The sequence below is a fragment of the Leguminivora glycinivorella genome, chromosome Z, assembly GCF_023078275.1.
Source record: "Leguminivora glycinivorella isolate SPB_JAAS2020 chromosome Z, LegGlyc_1.1, whole genome shotgun sequence".
Lineage (NCBI taxonomy): Eukaryota > Metazoa > Arthropoda > Insecta > Lepidoptera > Tortricidae > Leguminivora > Leguminivora glycinivorella.
The window spans coordinates 24644527-24669077 of record NC_062998.1 but is presented as its reverse complement, the minus strand read 5'-3'; the positions used below and the strand labels follow the sequence as shown (position 1 = coordinate 24669077).

General features: G+C 39.9%; 1 protein-coding gene across 1 annotated transcript; it reads left to right on the top strand.

Annotated features, from left to right (window-relative positions):
• The first annotated feature begins 299 nt into the window (after positions 1 to 299).
• On the top strand, positions 300 to 24351 carry LOC125241389 (replication factor C subunit 1). Its single transcript, XM_048149853.1, has 18 exons — positions 300 to 419; positions 565 to 666; positions 1681 to 2359; positions 2547 to 2656; positions 2931 to 3059; positions 3141 to 3561; positions 3899 to 4022; positions 4104 to 4231; positions 10923 to 11069; positions 12383 to 12466; positions 12631 to 12779; positions 13392 to 13586; positions 17284 to 17435; positions 18020 to 18128; positions 18883 to 19028; positions 20244 to 20457; positions 21608 to 21796; positions 23173 to 24351. The coding sequence occupies exons 1-18, from the start codon at positions 411 to 413 to the stop codon at positions 23278 to 23280; spliced, it is 3195 nt and encodes a 1064-aa protein (XP_048005810.1). The 5' UTR covers positions 300 to 410; the 3' UTR covers positions 23281 to 24351.
• The last annotated feature ends 200 nt before the right edge of the window (positions 24352 to 24551 follow it).

The window sequence follows — 24551 nt, the reverse complement described above, 5'->3', positions numbered from 1 at the left end:
CTCTTTTGACAGGACTCATGATGTAAACATGTTTGTGTAAATATATATTAATAAATTATAAATAAATAACGTTCGGATAATCCAAAGTGCCTTCCTATTGTTCCAAGGACCTCCTGTGGGAATTACCACACAGCGAGCGAGGGATTAATGGATATTCACCAAAATATTTACACTGCACATTAATTTATGGCAGAATGAGCTATTCTATTGGTCATCTATACTAGAAAAAAAAATTGACGATAGTATTTTCATGTGTCAGACTGTCAGATGTCATTGTCACATTTATGTAAAAAAAATAACGGCGAAGACATTTAGAGGCGCGAAATTTCTGTATGTTATGCTGTTAATTTGGTTTCTTCTACCATAATTTTATTAAATGATATTACCTTTCCGAGGATTGCAAGCCAAAGATGTCTAAGGTACGTGTAATAATAGAAAAAAACATTTGGCAACTGTTCCCTTTGTGCTGTTGCTCGCGTACCTTCTGAATGTCTGAAAAATGTAAATGGCATACCATTTACATTGGAAGTTTTACAATACCAAACTGTTTTGTTTCTGTTGCAGGACATTCGCTCGTTTTTCAAGCCTCAAAAACCGAAAAAGGCTAAAACAGAGGAGGATGTTGACGTTATACCAGAATCTCCTGATGTAGCAATTAAGATTAAGGTAATTTCAGTAATTTAATCATTTTTTACGGACACCGTCTATGACTTATTAGTAGGTTAATGAGAAGAGGAGTTCGGGTCAAAATAATGTGTTTGTTTCTTAATTATCCAATGCTTTAAGCCTCTTAAATGTGCCTGACACGTTAGTTTTAATAACAGTTGTTACGTACGCCGATTCATTTGCGTCAAAACGTTTCAATGTGAGAAATATGTACTTTATATAGCTGTGGAGTGTTTGTATGTGTATGGAAATCATTATTTGACATTACTAAAATATTTTTAGTTGATATCAGGTGTTCAAGGTATTTGATAAGTGTTCTCTAGAAGTCCATAAATGCTACATTTCCTCTTTGAAATTCACTTTTATCCTCAGTTTTGACTGGCAGTGGCGGGTTAGAAAGAGACAAAAAGTAGCATATTATGTGACTCACCATCACTTCAACTGTCTCCACTTAAACAATTACATCAATCTGTCACTCTGTTTTACCGTGAAAGACGGGCAAACAAAGAGACACACACTTGCCCATTTATATTATGATATTATAGTATGGATATTACATGTAATGTTTTAAGAACTTTCAGATTTGCTTGCTTGATTAGTTTTAGGTTAAATTAAATATTATCCACTGTATGATATATGTCTGAATATGAAGCCTCATACAAGCAATATAAAAATATGAAAAAGCGTCTTCAAACCAGTGCACATTTTCTAGTTGTGTATGTCATTGTTGGTGGCAACAGGCCCGAACCAGCAGATCATGTTTGAATAGTTGTCACAAGAAACCAAATGTTCGGCAGGATAGGTACCTTAGGTGTCTTCATAGATGATGTGTATGAAGAAATATTTTTACAAGTATGTGCCTGGAATTACACAATCTACAGAATCTAATATGACTGTACTGGCTGCCAACATGCTAGGAAATTCATGACTTTTCATGATAAAATGTTAACTGAAAACCCAATATTACTAAGGTGTGCTTGTAACAATAGTTGTTTATAGGGAATTGTATTTCAGAAAAGAGAAAACAGAAAGAAACGAGTGTTGAGTGACTCAGATGAAGAAATATTTTCTACAAAAAAGAAAAAGTCAAATGAAGAGCCCAAACATAAGACACTCCCTAAAAAAGAACTCAAAGAAGTCAAAGCAGCAGATATCTTTGGTAGTGACCCCATTAAAAGAACAGAGCCAAGTGTTCAATCAGTCCAGAAGAAAACTGAAACTGGTATTCATTCTGATGATGATTTTGATAAAAGTCTATTGGAACTTGATAGCACTGAAGACTTAGATCTGAATAATGTTAAAAAGGAGCCTACCTCAGTTAAATCTAAGAATAGTAAGTCACACAAAAGCCCGACTAAAGCAGAAACCAATTCAGATATCAATAAGAAGAAGACACCAGAAGTCAACTCTATTAATGGCAATGGAAATTTGTCTGCAGAAGACCATGAATCAGAAACAGGTTCATCAAAAGCAAAAAAGAGACACCTTGATTTAACGTCTGAGAACACACGTGAATCAAAGCAAAATAAAATTGGGAAATCAAAGCAAGATGTTAATAAATCAAAGGATAGTAATAGTAGAAATGAGAATACATTTACAAATGACAAAGATAATTTTGAAGCAACAGACTCTGAACTAGATTCAAGTCAAGTAAAGAGCAAGAGAAAACTTGATCAGAGCCTAAATGAGTCTGGTAAGATAGATCTTTTACAAAATGTCATGCTTATTTGACTCATTCATCTCATTCATCCTCTGTTTTATTAGGAAGGAATTATCAAGCTCTTTGAATTCGTTTTTTATTTATACATATTATTTCCTAATTACACATAACACAATGTGGTGTATTTATTGCATACATGTAATTATTATATTTTTTTTAGTTCTGACTGATGAAGAGAGATATGAACGTAAACGACACTCTGCAGCATTGTACCAAAAGTATTTGAACAGGTCTGGACCTAAACATTTGGGAGCTAAAACGATTCCTGAGGTATGTAGCAAATTTGTTTATTTGTTCTTTTTTTTTAAGTAAAAAGTAATTACAAATGGAAGAATATACATAAGATTTACACTTGACATTTATGCACGGTATGCAGTATGCACCGATTCTAATAGTGACGTATATTGGAAAATAAATATTCTTATTATTTCTCAAGTACCAATTATGTGCTATGATATATAAGATACCTCTATGTCATAGAGTCTATGATACCTATTTTTACGTGGCACTATGTTTTGAAGGAGATTTTGCATGCTTTTTACAGGGTACACCAAATTGCTTAAAAGATTGCGCCTTTTTGCTAACTGGTGTGTTGGACTCCTTTGAAAGAGATGAGGTCGCTGAAGCTATAACGAAACTGGGTGGAACTATCAAAAACTCAATCAGCAAAAAGGTATTATTTTTTACTATTGGTGTTTTAATGTATCGACTTATTTTCGGCACATGAAGTGCATTATAATATTATTTTTTTTAGGTTACACATGTATTGGCTGGAGAGGACGCAGGCCCGGCGAAACTTGCAAAAGCTCAAGATCTAGGAATTAAAATAATAAACGAGAATGAATTTCTGGAATTGATAGTGACCTTATCCAAAGGAGACAAGACTGAGAAAACTAGAATTAAAGATGAAATCAAGAAAGAAAAACATTCTATTCCTAAATCAAATAAGGAAAAACATCATACAGAAAATAAAAAGAATCAGAAATCTGACACCAGTGAGAAATCTGTAAAAGTTAAAACTAGCTCTAAAGATAAAGATATCAAAAGCGAAATCGTTGATGTGAAAGTAAAAATTGAAACAAAAAAAGATCAAACCAAGTCTACTGATACAGAAAGTAAATCCAAATTAAGCGTAAATACTACTGAAAGTAAAATAAAAGTGAATTCTACTAAAGGTTTGTAAACACACATTGAACCACAATAAACTATGGAAATGTTACTTGTTATGTTCTGTTTAAGTGTTTACTTACTTATTGATTCATTTTTAGGGTTCCGTACCAAAAAGGTACAAAAGGAACCCTTATGGCGACGCTCTGTCCGTCTGTCTGTCACATTTTTTTTTTCATCTAGTGCCTACATATCTGATATCATTACAGAAGGAGAATTCTAAAAGAATAAAATAAGACTATAAAATTTATTTAATTTGACATATACAATGATATTTATTATTGATGTAATTAATATAAAAAAATCATCCGAATTTTCAATGTAAATTAATCAAAATACTTATAGATTCACAGGACAGCTCAAGTACTAAACCAGCCATGGTGCAGTCTGCAATGTGGGTTGAAAAATATAAGCCACAATCACTCAAGCAAATCATTGGCCAACACGGGGAAGCTAGCAACGTTAAAAAGTAGGTTGTCTAAACCAGGCATTATGTATTTATTCATAAAATATGTCATGATTAGTAATAATTATTGTTTGCATTTCTTAGATTATGTAACTGGCTTACCAAATGGTACGTGAATAGAAAAGCGAAATTACCAAAGCCTAGTCCATGGGCGAAGAATGATGACGGAGGATACTACAAAGCAGCTCTGCTGTCGGGACCTCCGGGCGTTGGTGAGTACTGTTATTAACATATCCACACTCAGTTTAAAATTTAACTTAATGATGAGCTACATACAGTATGGGGTTCTTCAAAAAAGGAGTGTACAAGTTTCTAATGGGTCGACAATGCGCACGTGACACCCCTTGAGTTGCAGGCGTCCATCGGTTACGGTGACCGTTTTCCATCAGGTGAGCCATATACCTGGTTGCTACCGACGTGGTATAAAAATAATCTGCAGAAGTATTTGTTGCACAGACTGTAGGTACATTTGAAATAGAGAAATTTTCCGGTGACTGTTTGTCTGGTGGTGCTCCATTTAGTAATTTTGAAATGTTGGAGAGCAATAAAATATAAAAATTTTACCTTCCAATAAAATTTGTATTATTTTGCCTGGTATATCCGAGGTCTTTATAGAGAGAGAGTACGTCGTAGACGTCGCATCGGACCGATAGATGGCGCCATCGTTCGTTGTAAGTCGCTCCGGCGTCTCACCGCCGCGATGTTGGTAGTCCCGTTTTTCCCCACCTGCAACACAAGGCCCCCCGCGCCCCGACTCGCCACCAGCCACCCTCATTGTTGAGGAGAAGTGCCGACGGTATATTAAGCCTACCAGGAAGGCATCACTCAGACCTCGGATATACCAGGCAAAATAATACAAATTTTATTGGAAGGTAAAATTTTTATATTATTTGTGCCGTTTGTATATCCGAGGTCTTTATAGAGACCTGTTTATTATCTCCTGGTGGCGAGTCAGCTGGCGCGCAAGCCTTTGGTAGCCCTATTGGCATGGCATAGCATAGAAGAATAAGTGAATCAGTTGAACCGATTTGACAGATGTATCAGTCGAAATAGCCTTCGATCCGCGAATATCTCGGTGCCAGAAACGCATAAAGAGATTTTCGTGATGACGTTTAGCTTTAGTCAGCGAATAGTTAGAGAAATGACATTATTATACATCGCAGATCAAAACAAAAAAAAAAAAAAAGATGTAGGCGAGGCTGACTTGAACAAGATACAAAAACCTTAGATACACTATTATTATTAACAGACACGTTATTTTATCAGGTTATAAACCCAATTTCAGACACAAAGTGTGGAAATTAACTGTAAAAGTAGTGTAACTATCTGTACTGTAGCAGGGTAACGTAATTGATACTGCTTTTGTCAACCCTTCGTAAAAATTATCTAAATCAATATTAGCTTTGATATGACTATTTAAAGTCCAACGTCTTACGTCCATATCAAACACAGAAAAAGGTCATCACTCACGTGCCCAAGGGCTATTTGTTACAATACTGGTATTTTCGATCAGACTATTTCGCGTCAAGCGAGCGCGGTTGCAAGCGAGACTCCTGAACTCTGAACTCTTTTTAGTGAGGGCATTTGAGGATACCGATCGCTCGGTAAGACTAGCCTAGAACATGAAAAGTACGAGCGCTGTCGATTGCTACTACACTGGACGGAGGTATCAGTCGATTTCTTTAAGTCAGTCATTGACTCTTAGGGTAATCCATTACCTAATCCAAAACCCGATGCGACGGATTTCTACTTCGTGCAATGAAGGTCGACAGAGTAGACTGAGAGGTGGAGACGTCAGTGTCGCATCGCTGGTGGTTGCTGAACACGTCGTGGTAGCAGGTCAAGGGGTGAATTTAACACCGCCACACATGCGCGCTTTAAGAGCGTAGGCGGAGCGCAATAATGGCGGTGCACCGCACTAACGCTGGCGTTGCGCCCAGTGGGCGCTAGCGGGAACGAACGAGCGCTGATAGCGAGCGCAACGCGCGCGGGACGCGAGCGGAATGCACGCGCATTCAGCGCGCTGATAGCGAAGCGGAATGCGCTTTATGTGTGGCGGAGGCTTAATACGTACCGTTGTACGGCGTAATGCAGGGCTCTCGCAGACGAAGAGGTACGATGACGGGCGAAGCAGAAGAAGGCGAGGTCACCGAAGGTCACTTACTTGGCTCCCAGGGGGTGCATACTGACCTCGTACGACAGTCTGTTGGAGTCAGCAGTTACTGTCGTAGTTACTCGTAACAGAAGAGATGTAGTCCTGCCATCGTACAGCATAACATAACATACAACTGAACTGTGCATAGCATATAGTGCTATGCGAACCTTAAGCCGGCTGCATGTCACTTCAGTCGCCAGCGCCACCGCCTGTTGAAGATTATTCCCCATCGGAAGAGCTTTACTTCGTACAATGTTCCGATTATTGAAGGTCTTATCGGGCTGCAGATGCAAGCAAAACAGGGGCGATTGGCCTACAGCTATCGGCAGCTGTACGAGGTAATGCTGAAAACTGCAGCGGTGCAACCTTCCTCTGTAGACCACGAAAGTTGTGAAATTTATGAAATCAGGTTCTACGATCGAATCAAGCACTATATTAATTGAGTATAGTCGAGCCAGATGATAACTACTGAAGTACTCCTGAGTTCCTGGCCCCTTTCGCTTTGAGCTGGAATCTGAAGTTCACTAAGGCGAAGCAGGTTTATTTTTCCCAATTTGTTTATTAGAGGCTCGGCGAATAAGTTAATCTCTCGAATGGACAGGGGGCGCCACAAGCCTCCGGGAAATCGTCGTGTACTTAGAACCCCCGCGGCCAGATTGCCGATCGGTTTTGGTGTCCGCCCGGTAAACAGACGCACGCTCAGGATGCAGGACGCTGGCTCGAATTCAGATCTGGACATTCTGAAAGGGATTTTTTTTTTTAATTCCGCAAACCTTTACGATGTCTTTGACCTACACAATGAGCGATGTACAGGAATCACAGGGTCTTCTCGCGAGGCGCCTCTCCGATTAGATAGCTCGCGAACATCGTCAGGACACCCTCGCAGCAGTGCGGCTCCTCGTCCGGTTATTGACGTCTTACCTCGTTCAACTATGGGTCTCCAAACCACGTTAGGACGTAGCATCTTAAGAATTTATCTGTTCTCACTTCGGCGACGGAGGAGTCCTTGGTCAAAATAGAGTGTAAATACAGTCGTACTTCACGGGAACTGGAAAGAGAAGAGTGGATACCATAGTGTACGGGATGTCAGCTGATAGCGGCGCCCGGCGTCACATTGGAGGGTAGTATCAGCCTGGTCAGCAACAGAGTCTGCAACGATACCGTAGCAGACGGAGCCTGGATAGTCGTGGTCGTGGCACCATTGTAGGGGAAGACAGTGTTCGCGGTGAGCGTGACATCTTAGGCGCGACGGGCGTTATCAGCGTGGCGGCTAGCAGCACCAAGGGCCCACATCAGCAATCTTACCAGCTTGTCACTGCAGCAGACGCTGTTATGTTCGGCGGTGAGATTGAGACGGCCGTCGTCAGCTCGAAAGGCGTCTCGATGCCCTGTCGCGTCGCGCAGTATCGTGCTCGGTGGCCCTCTCGAGGTCGCCGCCGTCAGCGCGGGAGGCACCGGCGCCAGCGTGGCAGTCAGCTACATCGGTGAACAGCATCAACAGAGTTCGCGGCGTCGTCACGGCAAACGCGGCAGGAAAATTAGCGACGCCTTCGCGGCAGCCGCAGTATTGCGCTCGGTGGCGCGATGAAGGTCGCCGCGTCTGCAATCTTACCTCGTGCGATCGAGGCGACATCAAGGCGCCAGCATGAGCGTGTCGGCCGACGACACCGGTGGAAAACTTCAAGTAGCTTGCGGCGTTGTCACGGCAGACGCAGCAGAAGGATTGCGACGCCTGTGCAGCGGTTAACAGTATTACGCTCCGCATCACCACTGAGGCGCCAGCATAAGCGTGGCGGCCAGCAATACTGGTGGACAGCTTCGGCAGGGTCGCGTCTCGCGTCGTTGTCACGGCATATGAACGCTCTACATCACCATCGAGGCGCCAGCATAAGCGTGGCGGCCAGCGATACTGGTGGACAGCTTCAGCAGGATCGCGGCGTTGTCACGGCAGATGAGCTCGCTGCATCACCATCGAGGCGCCAGCATAAGCGTGGCGGCCAGCGATACTGGTGGACAGCTACAGCAGGTGGACAGTCAGCAGGATCGCGGCGTTGTCACGGCAGACGAACGCTCTGCATCACCATCGAGGCGCCAGCATAAGCGTGGCGGCCAGCGATATTGGTGGACAGCTTCAGCAGGCTCGCGGCGTTGTCAAGGCAGACGCACGCTCTGCATCACCATCGAGGCGCCAGCATAAGCGTGGCGGCCAGCGATACTGGTGGACAGCTTCAGCAGGATCGCGGCGTTGTCACGGCAGACGAACGCTCTGCATCGTCACCATCGAGGCGCCAGCATAAGCGTGGCGGCCAGCGATACTGGTGGACAGCTTCAGCAGGATCGCGGCGTTGTCACGGCAGACGAACGCTCTGCATCGTCACCATCGAGGCGCCAGCATAAGCGTGGCGGCCAGCGATACTGGTGGACAGCTTCAGCAGGATCGCGGCGTTGTCACGGCAGACGAACGCTCTGCATCACCATCGAGGCGCCAGCATAAGCGTGGCGGCCAGCGATACTGGTGGACAGCTTCAGCAGGCTCGCGGCGTTGTGGCGGGGGCAGAAGGTGGCCGCGCTGGTAGCCTGCGTATTGACGACTGATCACTAACGGCACGGCGCTCGCGTCGGGGCAGCAGCAGACATACTTACAGCGTCGCACGCGGCGCCTATGCGGCGGCCACAACGTTGTTCGGCAGCACCGCAGAGATGGCCATCGTTAACGAGGAGGCAACTTCTACGCAACCTCGGCGGCGCCGACGCGGCGGACAACACTGCCGCGGTCAGCGGCGCTATCGCAGCGCTACAGTAAGTTTCGGCGCCGACACGTGGCTTGGGGCCTCCGCACCGAATCGGAAACCGAACATATTCTTTCTAAAATAATATGAATCTGCTCACCCATTCGTCGGAGAAATTCAAACCTCCTTGAAGCGCGGTATTCCTCCACCGCGCCCTCCGCCGCCGCCGCCGCCGCAGCCCGCAGGTCGCGCAGCCCGCGGTCGCGAAGCACGTGGTCCCCGGAGCACGTGGTCCCCGGCGGAGCAACTTACCTACGTTACCGCTTATATTCTCGCGCGAAACTTTTAATACGCGGATAACAAACACTTCCTACTTTAGTCTCGGAAATGCGAATAGTTTAAAAAGAAAACTGATTAACGGTAACGATTTTTGCAGCATGGAACTTTCTTACAAAAAAGTGGGTAGAATCATAAAGCACCGCTCGTTCATTTCTATAGTGAGAACCCCGAAAGACGAATAATGATCGCTAGCGAGGCATAATATATCTCATTATTCAAGACGAACGAGCGCAAATTAAAAGGGAAGAAAGAATTGACGGATGAAATTGAAAAATTTCATAATTCCGAAACGTTATAAGCCACTTTTTAAATAAAAACACGAATAACTCTGGTTTGACCAGAAATAACAAGGAAATAGAAACTAAAAGATTAATTTCGAGACACCATGCTGTAAAAATGTTCGAACGGAATACGCGACAACCGGTCACTTCGGCGTTCGACGAAACAATGAGGGTGGCTGGTGGCGAGTCGGGGCGCGGGGGGCCTTGTGTTGCAGGTGGGGAAAAACGGGACTACCAACATCGCGGCGGTGAGACGCCGGAGCGACTTACAACGAACGATGGCGCCATCTATCGGTCCGATGCGACGTCTACGACGTACTCTCTCTCTATAAAGACCTCGGATATACAAACGGCACAAATAATACTGGGATTGTTTCTGTTCCTTATCAACATAAATGACCTGCCACGCCTTGTATATATTCACCACGAGAGAGTAAGGCCTGATTTAGACGGCTTGCTTTTAGTTACATTGCGGGCTGTTGAGGTTACATACAAGGCAGCCCAGTCATCAAATACCGCAATGTATTAAAACTCGTATGCGAGTTCTCGTACCGTCTAAATGGGCCCTAAAGATTAGCAGATGATACTTATTTTCAAAGTCAAATGATAGCCCCATGGTTGCAATTATATAAAAAATACCACTTCATTCTAAAAATTTCAAAAGTTTCGGTTTCGTCCGAAACTTGATCCTAATCCGAATTTTCGGATACAGCTAAAATAGTTTCGCTTAGGCACTAGAAAAGTACTATTTTCTCATTCGTTGTTGATGTACGAGAGCCTTCACCAGTTGGTATTGTAAAAATTATTGTTCCTTATGAAAATGAAAATGAAAATGAAAATGAAAAATGCTTTATTTAGGTATCAAAGTGTCAGCTTATTACATTTACATGAGATGTATGTTATCGCTTAAAGTACATATGAATAATGGAGTTAATGTAAAATAGCCTTGGAATAGTGTCCTGAGCCCTAAACTAGGTTAACCTGTCATATAGGGGTCAGGGAATAAACCACCGCTATTATTATCAATGTTACAAAGGTTGATTGTTTCTAAACATGTTCGAATCGCTTACTAAAGTATCATATAAATCATATTATTAGGACATCGCTTCGAATTTTACGAGTATATACTATGAATATTCAACAAATATCAAAACAGCTGCAGGAAGATATATGGACAGTTACATGATATAGTAATTAACGAGTAAATTAAACATAATAGACTTTTGTTTTTATCAGTATTAAGTATATACCTATACTTCTAACACTACATTGAATTAAATTACCTACTATTATATCATCATTATCATTATATCATGTAAGAACATCACATGTCATATTACTTATATGTTCAGCTGTTTAATTACTAGGTAACTAACAAAATATCAAATATGATGAACAGGTAAAACAACGACGGTGACGCTGGTGTGCAAAGAGCTCGGGTTCGACATGGTGGAGTTCAACGCGTCCGACACCCGGAACAAGACGCTCATAAAGGAGCAGATCGGGGAGCTGCTGACCACCACTTCCCTATCCGGATACGCCAAGGGTATGTCCACGTTACTATAGACAAAGAGGACCGAGTATTATAGAGTTACTGTCGAAGTAAAATGTGTAAAACAAAATACATACAGATCCAGACTTTTACATAATAATACTTTGATTGCTTGATACTTGTAATGAACAGGAATATCCTAGCCAAGGCACAGCATTTCACTAAGTAGGTGGGTAGAAAAGCAAGGTAAGATTAAAGATATTGAATCTATGTGGAAAAGAAAAATTGTAGAGTACGAATGAGCAAAGAGGATTGAGTATTATAGAGAGTTACTGTCGAAGTAAAATGTGTAATCACAGTGCATAGACTGCCATCTCTTGACGTAGGCTTAAAACTTTTGAACCTCAGTTTTGACAATTTGGCCCATATTCTTAGCTTGATATGTGTTAAAATGTCAAATATTAGTATTAGCGCCATCTAGCTGAACGTACCCCAAAGGTGTAATGCCATCTAGGCCACCGTACCTTTTTCTGTATGGTACTGAGGTACGTTTTTTTCTTAGAGTATATCTGTCTATACGGAGTTATATATGTCTTTGCTATAGATGTTAATAAGTTCAGCCTGATCTACGAAGGCTGGCACGAATGATAACATATACATATATCCGATATATATCGGATATATATCCAGCTGGGTTCGACGATATATATCAATGGATATAAATATCCGATATTTATATCATTTCTTTTTAAATATTGCAATACAAAAATGGTTTAAAAAATGTAACTTTGTTAAAAATATACTTTTTGTGCTTGTTACCGTTTTCTACTAAATGTTATGTTATTTAGTAGATTTTTCTTATATAAAGTAGTATTCATAAATAATGCAACAAAATAATAATATGCCTTCCATACAAAATGGATATATATCATATATATCCGATATTTTGATATTAATTGTAAATATCGGATATTTTAGAACCCTGTGTGTGGGGTGACTCTTGCATCGGTAGCGGTACACAGTCGTACTCGTAACTAAAGTGCCACTATTTCATCGGTTCAGTTCACACAAGTGATGTAAGCTAATTAAGTTGGCGGTCAATTTTGAACCTCCGACGCAAAAACGACGGGGTGTTATAAGTTTCACTTGTCTCTGTCTGTTTGTGTGTGCGTCTGTCTGTGGCATCGTAGCTCCCGAATGGATGAACCGATTTAGAGTCGGAAGTGTTCTTAGCCATGTTTCATGAAAATCGGTCCACTATGTTGGGGGTTTTTATTAATTTTAATTTTGTAGTTATAACTATTCTTGTTAGTTTTAGTTATATAAAATACTTTATTGGTTTAAATAAATATGTTAATATTTTACAGGAATGACGGGCAAGCAAGCTGTTTCAAAGAAACATGTTTTGGTAATGGACGAAGTTGACGGCATGGCTGGCAACGAAGACAGAGGTAAGTTAAGTCACTGTTGTTTTAATGTATCACCCAATGAATTCTAAATTCTACAACAAGATCAATGAGTTAGAATAAATCTCTCTCTGTGGCTAATGTTATTTGTAGCGATACTGGCTATTTCAATATAAAAAAATATATTTTTTTATTTCTCAAAATTACAGGTGGGCTCCAAGAGTTGATAAGCCTTATAAAGGCAGCATCCGTACCCATCATATGCATGTGCAATGATAGAAACAGCCAGAAAATGCGGTCGCTCGTCAATTATTGCTACGATTTGAGATTTAACAGGCCTCGAGTTGATCAAATAAAGGTAAAACGTTCGTCAGCTATGTTAATTACGTATTAGTTATTGGCGAAAGCATACAAATAATGTAAACGACATATACTTGTGATATGTATATACTCGTAATCTTTGATATTTACAAAATTAATGCAAAACGAAACAAGTATTCCGCCTTTAAATATACAGTCTACGAGCTACGAGAACACATTGCAGAGCAAGTAATAAGCATCAATCAACCAGGTTGATTCAACCTCATATTTTGCTGGCAGTAAACAGCGTGCAATGCAATATTTATTTATGATTGCCAGACTAGAGGTATGATTCAATGTTCACATTCAAGTTAATAACCACAATACAAAATTTAAATTTTGAAAAAACCTCCGACATCGTGGACCGATTTCCATCAAACATGGCTATGAACACTCCCGACTAATTCATCTTTCAAACAAAAAAAAAACGAAATCTAAATCGGTTCATCCGTTCGGGAGCTACGATGGCACAGACAGACACGTCAAACTTATAACACCCCGTCATTTTTGCGTCGGGGGTTAAAAATGTTATCACACCCAAAGCTAAGTTTACAATGTTTATGTATGTATGTATGTATGTATGTATATTATGTATATGTATATGTAACAGGCGGCGATGATGTCAGTATGCTGCAAGGAGGGTATCAAAGTGCCGGGCGAGGCGCTGTCGCAGCTGATCGTGGCCGCCAACCAGGACGTGCGGCAGACGCTCAACCTGCTGTCCATGTGGGCCGTGGACCGAGACCGCGCCGACGCCGACCGCCTCGCGAGGGACGCCTCACAGACCAAGAAGGATATCAAACTTGTAAGTTCAACACTCATTGGCTTATTCATGTTCGGTGTGTTGAGACTTATTCCGTTTTATCCCTATTGCTACGGACCACATTAATGAAGTTTTTCTACTCCCGAACTGTTATTCGTCATTTACAGGGTCGTGCACAGATCTTTAAAACCCTACATAAAGGTCTATTCCCCAAAGCCAGCGTCTGCCGGCTTTCCGCGCATGCGCGCAGTATCGAAAAAACTGAAAACGCATTGTTTGGCTCTGTAACCATGGCAACGCCTTATAACGACACTGCGGGCGTGCGCGGGAAGGCTTTGGGCAGCCGAGCTGACAGTGCAAACCTTTGAGTCAAAATACAGGAAACAAGAAAACTATTAAAAACTAAGTGCATGGTCGTAGAAAAAGTATTGTATGCAACGGTGTTTAACTGAGTCAAAAAATACTCGTGGCGTCTCACGGCTGGCGTACCCACGCCACTCGTCTTTTTTGACCTCCTTTAAACGCCTGTTGCATAAAATACTATTTCGGGATGTATCCGCAAATGTTTGCTTGCTCTACTCTAGCCTTTCCAGACGGTTTAACATAGCATGCTTTTCCGCGCGTTAGTCCCCACATGAAGTGTACAGTCAACCAATTGGAACACTCTACAACAACAACAACAACAACAACATACAATCACGCCTGTATCCCATAACACACAACCATGTCAAAATAACAAGCAGTAAGAGATTTCTTACAATCTGATTTAAAATGTCACTATAACATAGTTCTACAGTGGCCTAGGGTTCCAATTGGTTGACTGTGATTGACCGCCTTCTCTACCACAAAGCCAAGATTTTACTTATTGATTTGTGTAGGGATTTCCTAGTTTCCTTATATGCTTTGTCCTGTATACTTTTGAATGTATACAATATGTAGATAACATTTCAATATTTTCTCGTTTTCTATGCTTGCTACGTAGATCATGTTGTATGTATATGCTTTGCTTTGAGTTATTGTTACGCACGTGTGTTAATTATGATAGCAACTATTAACTTGACAATATTTCATTAAATATTATCTCAAGAAATTTCCTCAGTTACCTCATTGATATCAGAGTTTCTTGCACTATGTATATGTAGATATTACCAAACTATTACAATATTTAGATGCGAAGCGAAATGTTCTAAGTATTTATTATTAATTTTCTAGTTTCTGCATACTATACATAATATACATACATGTTGTATTTTAGCTACATAGTGTTTAATTTATTGATCGCCTAGCCGAGCGAAAGCGACGATTTCCGTTCTAAACAGGGAACTTGACTGTTAATAAAATATTTTATACCATGCATGTAATAAAGCATCAGATAAATTGTATAAGAAAAATATAGATAGAAGTTATTTTTAAATCCAACTTGTATTTAATAAGTCAGGTAGAAATATATAAAGTTAGTGAGTGATTCAAATGATGATTATGCAAAGCCTACCACGTTGCTTGGCCCTACTAATTTTATAAATATAAAATTACTTTTTTGTTTTTCTGTCTGTTCGTTACCGCTTCACGCTTCAGCCACTGCTGAAAAAACAGTAAATTTCACAGAATTAGATTTAGATAGAAGAAACAAGTTCATCTATTTGTTTGTCTTATTTCTTCATGTTGGCCCTTGAGTGTTTATAATTTTTGTGTTGTTGCAATTAAGCTGATATGAAAGCTGCAAGCTGCGATTAAAGACGGACAACTCAGTGGATTTTACTGAGTTCATTTGACACGCTAAGTAGATACGTTTGCTTGATCTATGGTATATATGACATCTGTGGTAAATTTGAATTATTTCGTACCTATTAGAATTGCTAAGTTTAATTTATTCGGGGTCCTCGTGAATATAGTGTATACTTTGAGGCTTGAAACTACCGGATAGGTACCATGCAAATTATGCAGACGCTATGCCAAGTTGCCAATGCGAGTTGCCACCAAGATCCATTTAACGCAGACTTGAAGCAAATTACCTAGTAACAGATAGGTCTGTACATTAACGTAAATATGAAGAATATCCAACAAAACGCTTTATCATTTGATAAGAAAAGTATGACGTTATCGATTGATTGGTCTGATAAATTAACGCTGCATGTGCCTAAATGTCTTTTAATGGTGTAATTAAGTAGTTTATCGATATTACGTAGTTGTAAATGTAGATAACGAAGCAATCTTAAGCGACGCTAGCCAAACTCTAAAGAATTACCAGAAAATAAACACTATGCGCATCGATTGTATTAACCTGTGTTGTCCTGTGACTTATTTGATACCTAATGAAAATCCGCTTATGCTTGGGCTTGGCGACTACTCTTTTTCCGCTGTGTTGCTGGTGCATACCAGTCCTGAGGCTCTGGAGAATAAAATATTTTTTATGTTCTTACTTAATGGCACCGTTATGGGTTTTCACTTTATAAAACTTTTCAAAGGGTCTTAATAAGCTTTCTATTCTATTATTTGTTCGTACAGTAACCAGAAAATTATCATACAAAAAGACGGCTGTATAAATATCTGACATGCTCTTATTGCTCTAGAAATAAGGCTGTGTCTGTGTCCGATACATATTTTTGCTGCCTACTTTTGGTGCGATATTATCACCGGTAACTGTATTTAATTTGTGGCTAACAGTTGCCTTAACTATATTTATGTTTTAAAATTAGGTACATATACGTACGTAATATTATTTAAAATATGACGTTACTTAGTGATTTGGAGGTTGTATATGGAGGTTGTCTGTAACCTTTATTCACTCGAAGGTTATTTATGTAGTCGAAGGTACACGGTTGCTGTAAGCATGTAAGTACGTTATTATTTTAGTTAAAGTTACGCCGCATGTTACGATGCTGCCCGCTAATAGATGAAACTTATGTAGTTACACAAACCCACAAGAAGGCGTATAGGAGTAACTTTTTTATGAATAATAAAAATGATCTACGAACTGGGTATTCATTCTTGCATCTCCCTGTAATTATAAGATTTGAGTATATATGAGATTATTTCATTAGGCTAGTTTCCTATACTTAAAATAAAATATTTTATGCAGTGCACGAAATAAAGCACTACATAATTAGAAGAAAAATATGGACAGTAGTTATGTTTAAACATAATTTCTATTTAATAAGTCAAAGAGAAAGATATAAAGTAAATGAATTGACCGTGACGCCACTCCTCAGTATTTCATAGTAATTCCATATTAGCAAATCGTTTTGACAGTTCTTAAAAAGAAGCTGATTTGACTAGTAGGAAACTAGCCTATAGTCACTCAATGAGAACGTGAACAGACCCTTTAGCACAACTTGCCTTGTCGCGCGCGAATCCATACAAGTATGGACTCTCCTTGGTTCTGTAGGGGCGACATTTTCGTGAAACGAAAAAGCCCCTAAATAAAGATTGAATAAAAAAAGTATGGATCGCGCGCGACAAAGCAAGTTGTGCTAGAGGGTCTGAGGTATAGGTTGACTCACGAAGTCGATTCCACGAATGGAATGAACGAAACTTTTATTGTGTGAGTGACACCTGCATGGGTATACAACCGTAACTGTCAACAGCCATTATGTTATTGGTTAATCTGCCACACATATTCTTTATTTACTTAGTAACTTCCCAATTTTTAATGAATTTCGTTTATATTTGTACTGCAAGAATAATCGAGCAGCCGAAAATAAATGGTGGTAAGTAATACGAGCGACCTTCGTATTCGCAGGGGCCCTGGGAAGCCATACGCAAGGTGTTCTCCGCGGAAGAGCACAAGAGCATGAGCATCCACGACAAGAGCGACCTGTTCTTCTACGACTACAGCCTCGCGCCGCTCTTCGTGCAGGAGAACTATCTGCAGGTCGCGCCGCACTGCCCCAAGTGAGTGCACACGGACTTCTTACAAAATATTGGTCGTAAACTCATTCTCACTGATACAAATATTTTTAGGTTTAGCTTAGAATCATTAGCAGATCCTGTTATTGTGCTCCGTGGTACATTTTTTACTTGACTGCCCAAAAACATGTACATAATAAGATTATACCTCTACTGTATACTTGATGACAAAAGCCAAAACATAAACAAGCTGTCAATTTCGAGTGGAATGAGCCAAAAACACATGCATATTACATTTTTAAATAAGCTCCTAAAAATGTCTAAAATATTTCAGGGATACAAATATCTTTACTGAAGTATAAGTGCCACCTGTATCGGTATACATTTAGTCATGTTCATCCGCTCATAAATTCCATTTGCGCCGGCTCTTAGGCCGATATTAGACTATCATAGAAGTATGATCATATTGATCATAGACAACATACCGTCCTTTTTCTTCGAAGAAAAAGGGAGTCATACAGACCTATGATCAAAGAAATGCGATGATATAACGTGGCCTTATGAATCGACTGTATGTTTTAGATAAAACGCAATAACTTATTTGATATTGAGTGTAAATGTGCGTTTAGGCATGAGGTCCTGGAGCGGCTGAGCAGGGCGGCGGACAGCATCAGCGTCGGCGACCTCGTGGAGGCGAGGATCCGCGGCAGCCAAGCCTGGAGCCTTCTGCCTATCCAGGTTTGTATCATTCATCATCACCGCCTACGTTTATTTATATTTATTTAATAATAAAAATACTACCAATTGACATTTTTTATTTTTGGAATATCTTAATTCTCTATCCGACTCTATTATTATTGTTTGAATCGTAATGTGAGCAATATTATATTCTCATGTTCATGATGTAAACACGTAAGATGAGAAGTTTCTCTATAACGAACGATTGCCATGTGCATTTTGCTTATAGGTAAAATCGGACTACGCCAGGACTATTTGTTACGAAAAAAGTGTGCAAATATTATAATTTTTATATAAGTACATAAATTACTGTTAGAACATGAGGTCCAATCGACATGGTGTCAACGTAGGGCGAAATCAAGCCTAAATGTATATCATATACATAGAGAAAGTTCTTCTGTGACATTTCCTAAACTCATGTTCGATCTTTAGTCCACCACCACATAATTTGCCACCGAGTGAAACACAAAATTTTTCACCACACCAACACGAACTAAATACTGACTGTAAAACATCAAACTAAATCAAATTCAAAAATGGATCAGTTACAATTGCCCTCCAGTCGAGATTTGCTCGCTGTACCTTAGGTAAATTCTTCCAGCCAGCTCAAGGCATCAAGTTAAAATTTGTATGAAATTACTTTGCACTCTTGTGGATAAAATGCAATTTTGCTATCCGTTTCCGAATAGCAAAATTGATCTTTACCAGTTGGTGTGGTGAAAAATTGTTTACAAATAGTTTTGAATGTGCGCAGGCGATGTACAGCTCAGTGATCCCCGGACACGCGATGGCGGGCCACGTGACCGGGCAGATCCAGTTCCCGGGCTGGCTCGGCAAGAACTCGCGCAAGAACAAGATGCACCGCCTCTGCCAGGAGATCCACGCGCACACCAGGCTCAGGTAACTGCACTCACGTGTATCATTGGCCGCAGCATCTTTCCAGCTGATAGTTGCAGCGACTAAGTAAGGAGGAGTCCTGAGGAAGCAGTCTATACCTTGTACTTTTAGCTGTTGAAAAAAGTGTAAACAAACCGGGGCCGTCAAATTTGACAGATCCAGGGGTAGTGAACCTTTTAAGCCCAGATCGAAGAACAAAATTGTAGGTGGCTACTTACTTGGTAGCAAAGGAAAGTTCTAGTTTACGATTAAACCGGGGCCGTCAAATTTGACAGATCCAGGGGTAGTGAACCTTTTAAGCCCAGATCGAAGAACAAAATTGTAGGTGGCTACTTACTTGGTACTTTTTATTCATGATGAGCCAATTTTAATGATTATAAACGCATAAATGGTAAGTAAGGTGAGAGTAACAATGCGATTCCTTGTATTTTTAGGTATTTAAAAAACTGTGAACAAACCGTCAAATAGTTGTTTATCAGGTAACGTTTGGTTCCTTTTAAAATTTTCGTATTTAAAACTAATTGAGCTCACTACTATAGTCCGTTCCATTCCAAAACATATACCTACTTTCGCTTAATTTTACCAAATACACATGTACAATTAGACAAGACGAGTGTAAGTACAAGTTTATAATGGGTCGGCAAACGCACATTGCTAATGTGAAACCAGAAAACTGGAGAAGATGCGAAGAACATGTCATCAAGGAAGAGAAGAAAATGAAAGAGTTAGACAACAAGATTGACGATTTGGCCGACAGAATAATAATAAATGTGACAGAATCATCTTCGTCTTCATCCTCATCGTCGTCATCGTCCTCACCAGAATAAAATAACGTATATATAAAGTATTGCGTTTTACTTAAAAATATACATATCATGTTTTCACCATTAAACACATAGATTAGAACGACATATTTTATTTTTCAGTACAGATGGTCGTTTTTTACGCACTAGTTCGAGAAGTGGTTCATTATATGCCAGGTCGAAACTTCGGAGGCTCATCTGTACTGAAAAACGTCGTACGATACACGTATCGTAATGTACTATTTCATTTTTTTTTTCATGCACAAATAATCTTAATTTTCTTTCTATTGCTTTTTTATATGTAAGAACTTCACTAAACTACCAATAAAGTCATAAATATAACAATTTAACTTCCAGCACATCCGGTTCCAAATCATCAATATTCCTGGACTACTGCATATGCTTGCACCTGCGCGACATCCGGTTCCAAATCATCAATATTCCTGGACTACTGCACGCACCTGCGCGACGCGATCGTGACGCCGCTCGTGCGAGACAAGGCCGACGGCATCGCGCAGTCGCTGGAGGTGCTCGAGGCCTACCACCTGTTGAGGGACGACTTGGACTCCTTGACGGAAATGTCGCTGTGGCCGGGCCAGAGGAACCCGATGATTCTTATTGATTCAAAGGTAATACTAAACTTGTAACGGTACATTGTGTTATCGCTACACTTAATTATTTAATATTAGCTTTTTCCCGCGGCTTCGTCCGCGTACTAATCTAATCTTGTTTTCCCATACAAACTTTGGACTCCCATTTCACCCCCTTAGGATATGAATTTTGAAAAATCCTTTCTTAGTGCTCCCTACACCTTATAAAGAACCAACGTGCCAAATTTGTAATCTCTAGAATCAGCGGTTTTGGGTGTGCATTGATATGTCAGTCAGTCAGTTTATTAATTTAGATTATTCTGAGCCCACTTACGTCGATATTCCTGGACTACTGCACGCACCTGCGTGACGCGATCGACCTACCGCCTGCTGAAGTACGACTTGGACTCCTTGACTGAAATGTCGCTCTGGCCGAGATGGTGTGTCAATTTGGAAAAAAATAAAAAGTTGTTCGCGAAGAACTACGATCGACGAGTCACGGGGCATTCCAAGATATGGAAGATGATTAGAGTATATTCAAACTTTGCTTTAGGCGTCCGCATTTGGAGCTCTCCTATTGTCCCGGAGCTGTAAGTTCCTCTTTTTGACACATGACAGCGTCCACAAAATGTAAACTCGCGCGACCTAATGAAATTTTAAATAAAATCCTGTAATAATATAAAAAAAATCAAGAAAAAAAACAATATTTCGCTTACTTTAAAGCATAATCTAAAACGTGTTATATTTTTGCGGATCTTCGTTAGTGAGAATTTTACGATCATCTGTCATTTCGATTCAAATGACATTTCAGTAAGTTGATAGAAATCGTATATTTGTTTAAGCGCCTCCTTGTACATAGGCTCTAATCGATTCAATGAATTTATAAATAATCGCTAGATTTGGCAAACGATACGTCTTAGTCACATCGCAACATACTTCAAAACAAATGTGTCAAAAATGTGAACTTACAGCTTAGGGATGGTAGTCGTTTGATCCCTGTTTTTGTATATATCTATATGATAAAGGACTGTATTAATTAGTTGCTTCCAAAGTTTTAATGTAAACAGTTGATATTAGTCTTGTTGGTTTTGTACTGCGACCATAGATCGGGTACTTGCAGACGTCATTGAACAAGGGACCCATCGCCAACGATAATAGAAGAGTATTAATTATTGGTGTTGCGTTGCAGGTGAAAGCAGCCATGACTCGCACATACAACAAGAAAGCGATGGCGCTGCCGTACGCGCCGGGCGCGGTGAGGCGCGCGCGCGCCGCCGACGCTGACGCCGACGGCGCGCCCGCTGACGACGACGCTGACGCCGACGCCGACGCCGACCAGCAAGATGACAGCGACCCCGAGAATGACCTCCTCATTAAGGTACATACCTAACCTACCCTTCAGTTGTGTAATTAGGGTATTTTAATTTATCTATTTACTACTAGAGGCATATAGCAAAAGTAGAGTCAGGTGTAAATAAGGGTTCACTAATGTTTGACCAAAACAATTTTAGCAAATGTTCATTTTACAAAAAACGTTTCATCAATATAGTAATTGGCAAATATGTTATTCCGCATATGTATCATTTTACAAAAACTTACTTGACAAATAATCATTTAGTAACTAATACATTAGTACAATGTGTTACTTAATAAACTATCAATTGTATATTTTTCATGTTAACTAATAGTATGTTTGACAAATTGATACATTTACCAAATGTCATGTAATAAATTGTTATAAAGGGGTTTCAGACTTTTCTTCTAGCCTAGGCTAAACTGATCGACCCACTTTTTTAGATCAGTTTGGTTTGTGATGGTCACAGTTCTAACCTAACCTAACCAACTTTTCTAGTATCAGTGCGGTTTTGTGTGCATCACAGTTTTAATCTAACCTAACCTACTTTTCTAGTATTACTTCGGTTTTGTGAGGGTCACAGTTCTAACCTAACCTAACCCACTTTTCTAGTATTACTTCGGTTTTGTGAGGGTCACAGTTCTAACCTAACCTAACCCACTTTTCTAGTATTACTTCGGTTTTGTGAGATTTATAGTTCTAACCAAATCTACTTTGTAGTAGCATTCCAAAAAGCAGGGACTGAGTAAAAAAATATTGTAAAGATTTTCTATGAAACATTAATATGATTTGATTCGCTATTATGTGTTTCATTTGACCCATATTATAAATTACTATTACAGATTTACTTGTCAAATAATACATTACAGCAAACATTTTTAGGCTAATCGTAGGTTTATTAGTCAACATATTTGTTAAATATGAACTTGTCAAAAATATCGTTTATAAAATGTTATTTTGTAAGTTAAATATTTGGTTATGAGAATAATTTGTCAAAAATGTTTTTGTAAAGTGAAGACTTGCCAAAATATAATTTTGCCAGTGGTTGGTTGTCAAGTGTCAATTTGCTAAACAAGTTTTGGTCAAACGATAGGACACCGTAAATAAGACACGGGTAAAAATAAAACAAAACCTTTAACACTCAACCACGCATTGTACTTCTCGTATATAACTGAGTAAAGACTTCTTTTAGAATAGGATAGGGACGGAATAGAATAAGCGGTTGTCTTTTTTTACACGTATCAGTAACCAGTTTATAGAACTAACAATCCCTGCAAAACAACGTACCTGCTAAAATAATAAATAAGATTTAGATGGAATTAAATAAGGTAATAAAGTTGAAACTTATACTTTACCAGTGTATTTTGACTACTAATCAAATCTATTATGATTAATTTCAGAAAAAAAGACCAATGAAAAAACCGGAGGTAAAAAAGATGAAGCTAGTACCAGTAAAGACAAGCCTAGTTCGAGTAAAGGCAAGGGAAAGAAGAAGTAGTTCTCTATAGTAAACACACCACAGAACCCACCTGAAGATGTACCCATTCCATTTATAGGACGTATTGTATAGTGTGCCGAGATATGGATCGACCTAATAAGTTTCATGATCTGTTCGGCCGATATTCCACTATCATATGTTTATCATAGAAATATGATCATAAGGATCATGCCGTCCTTTTTCTTCACGTTGGAGAGAAAGAGAGACATACATACTTATGATCATATTTATGATAAATATAATATGATAGTTGACTATCGGCCGAAATGGCAATCGTTGATGTTACGTGGCGATCGGAATGCAGTCGAGCTCTGGCACACCAGAAGACCAATAGGGCTATAGCTACGACATGCTTACGAAGCGTAAACGATCGTGACCTTGGCTAGATACCTTGGCATTCCAAGAAATCGTATATTTAATTAAGAAACAGTTTCGCCGATACAACGCGCCAACAATACTCGATAAAGCATGACACCAACAACGCGATAGCAGCGCTTCTGCCTTCTCATAGGCGGTAACTATTTTACTATTGACTGTTATGTTTGGCTCATTCATTAAGTAATCGTTTATTGTTTTTATTGTTAATGCCGATTCATTTTAACACGACGATATCCAGTTTGAGCCAGCTATCAATCTGCTGCTGCTTCATTAACACGGACACAAGACAGATCATGAGATGGTGAATATTAGAACCTATAGCATAAGACATAAAACAAAACCTAATGAATCAATGACGAAGTATCTTAACTTTTTTTTACTATTTATTTCCCCGGTTGCTATGGACACGAAGTGTAAAATGTACAGAAACGGCCATAAAGAATGCACGTCAGTTTTTCATCTTAGTAGAGCGTTGTCTCTTTCTTGCTTGTGTGACGTTAATTGTCTCTTTCCAAAGACCGATGTGCATTCTTTATAGCCGTTTACTGTAAGTTGTATGTTTTCGAGTAACGGTTAAGTGCACCAACACACTCAAAGAAGAAAATGTAAAACATCACAAATATATTTTAGTTACATCAGACGGAAAATCGCTCTGTTTGGAGGAATAAGGTTTTAAAATCGTGAAGTAAATCAAATGCTCTTTCCTCGACATCATGCGATTAATGATATCGTTCGCAGGGCGATGGTGTCGGCGAACCTGCCGTGCGTGTTGGAGCCCCAGGGCCTTAGTCGTACGGATGGAAAGAGGCCTGACGGTCTCACTCTCGTTCCGTGGGCTAAAGGTCGTAGTCTGTTGTGGGATGCTACGTGTGTGAGCACGTTTGCTCCATCACATCTGGCACA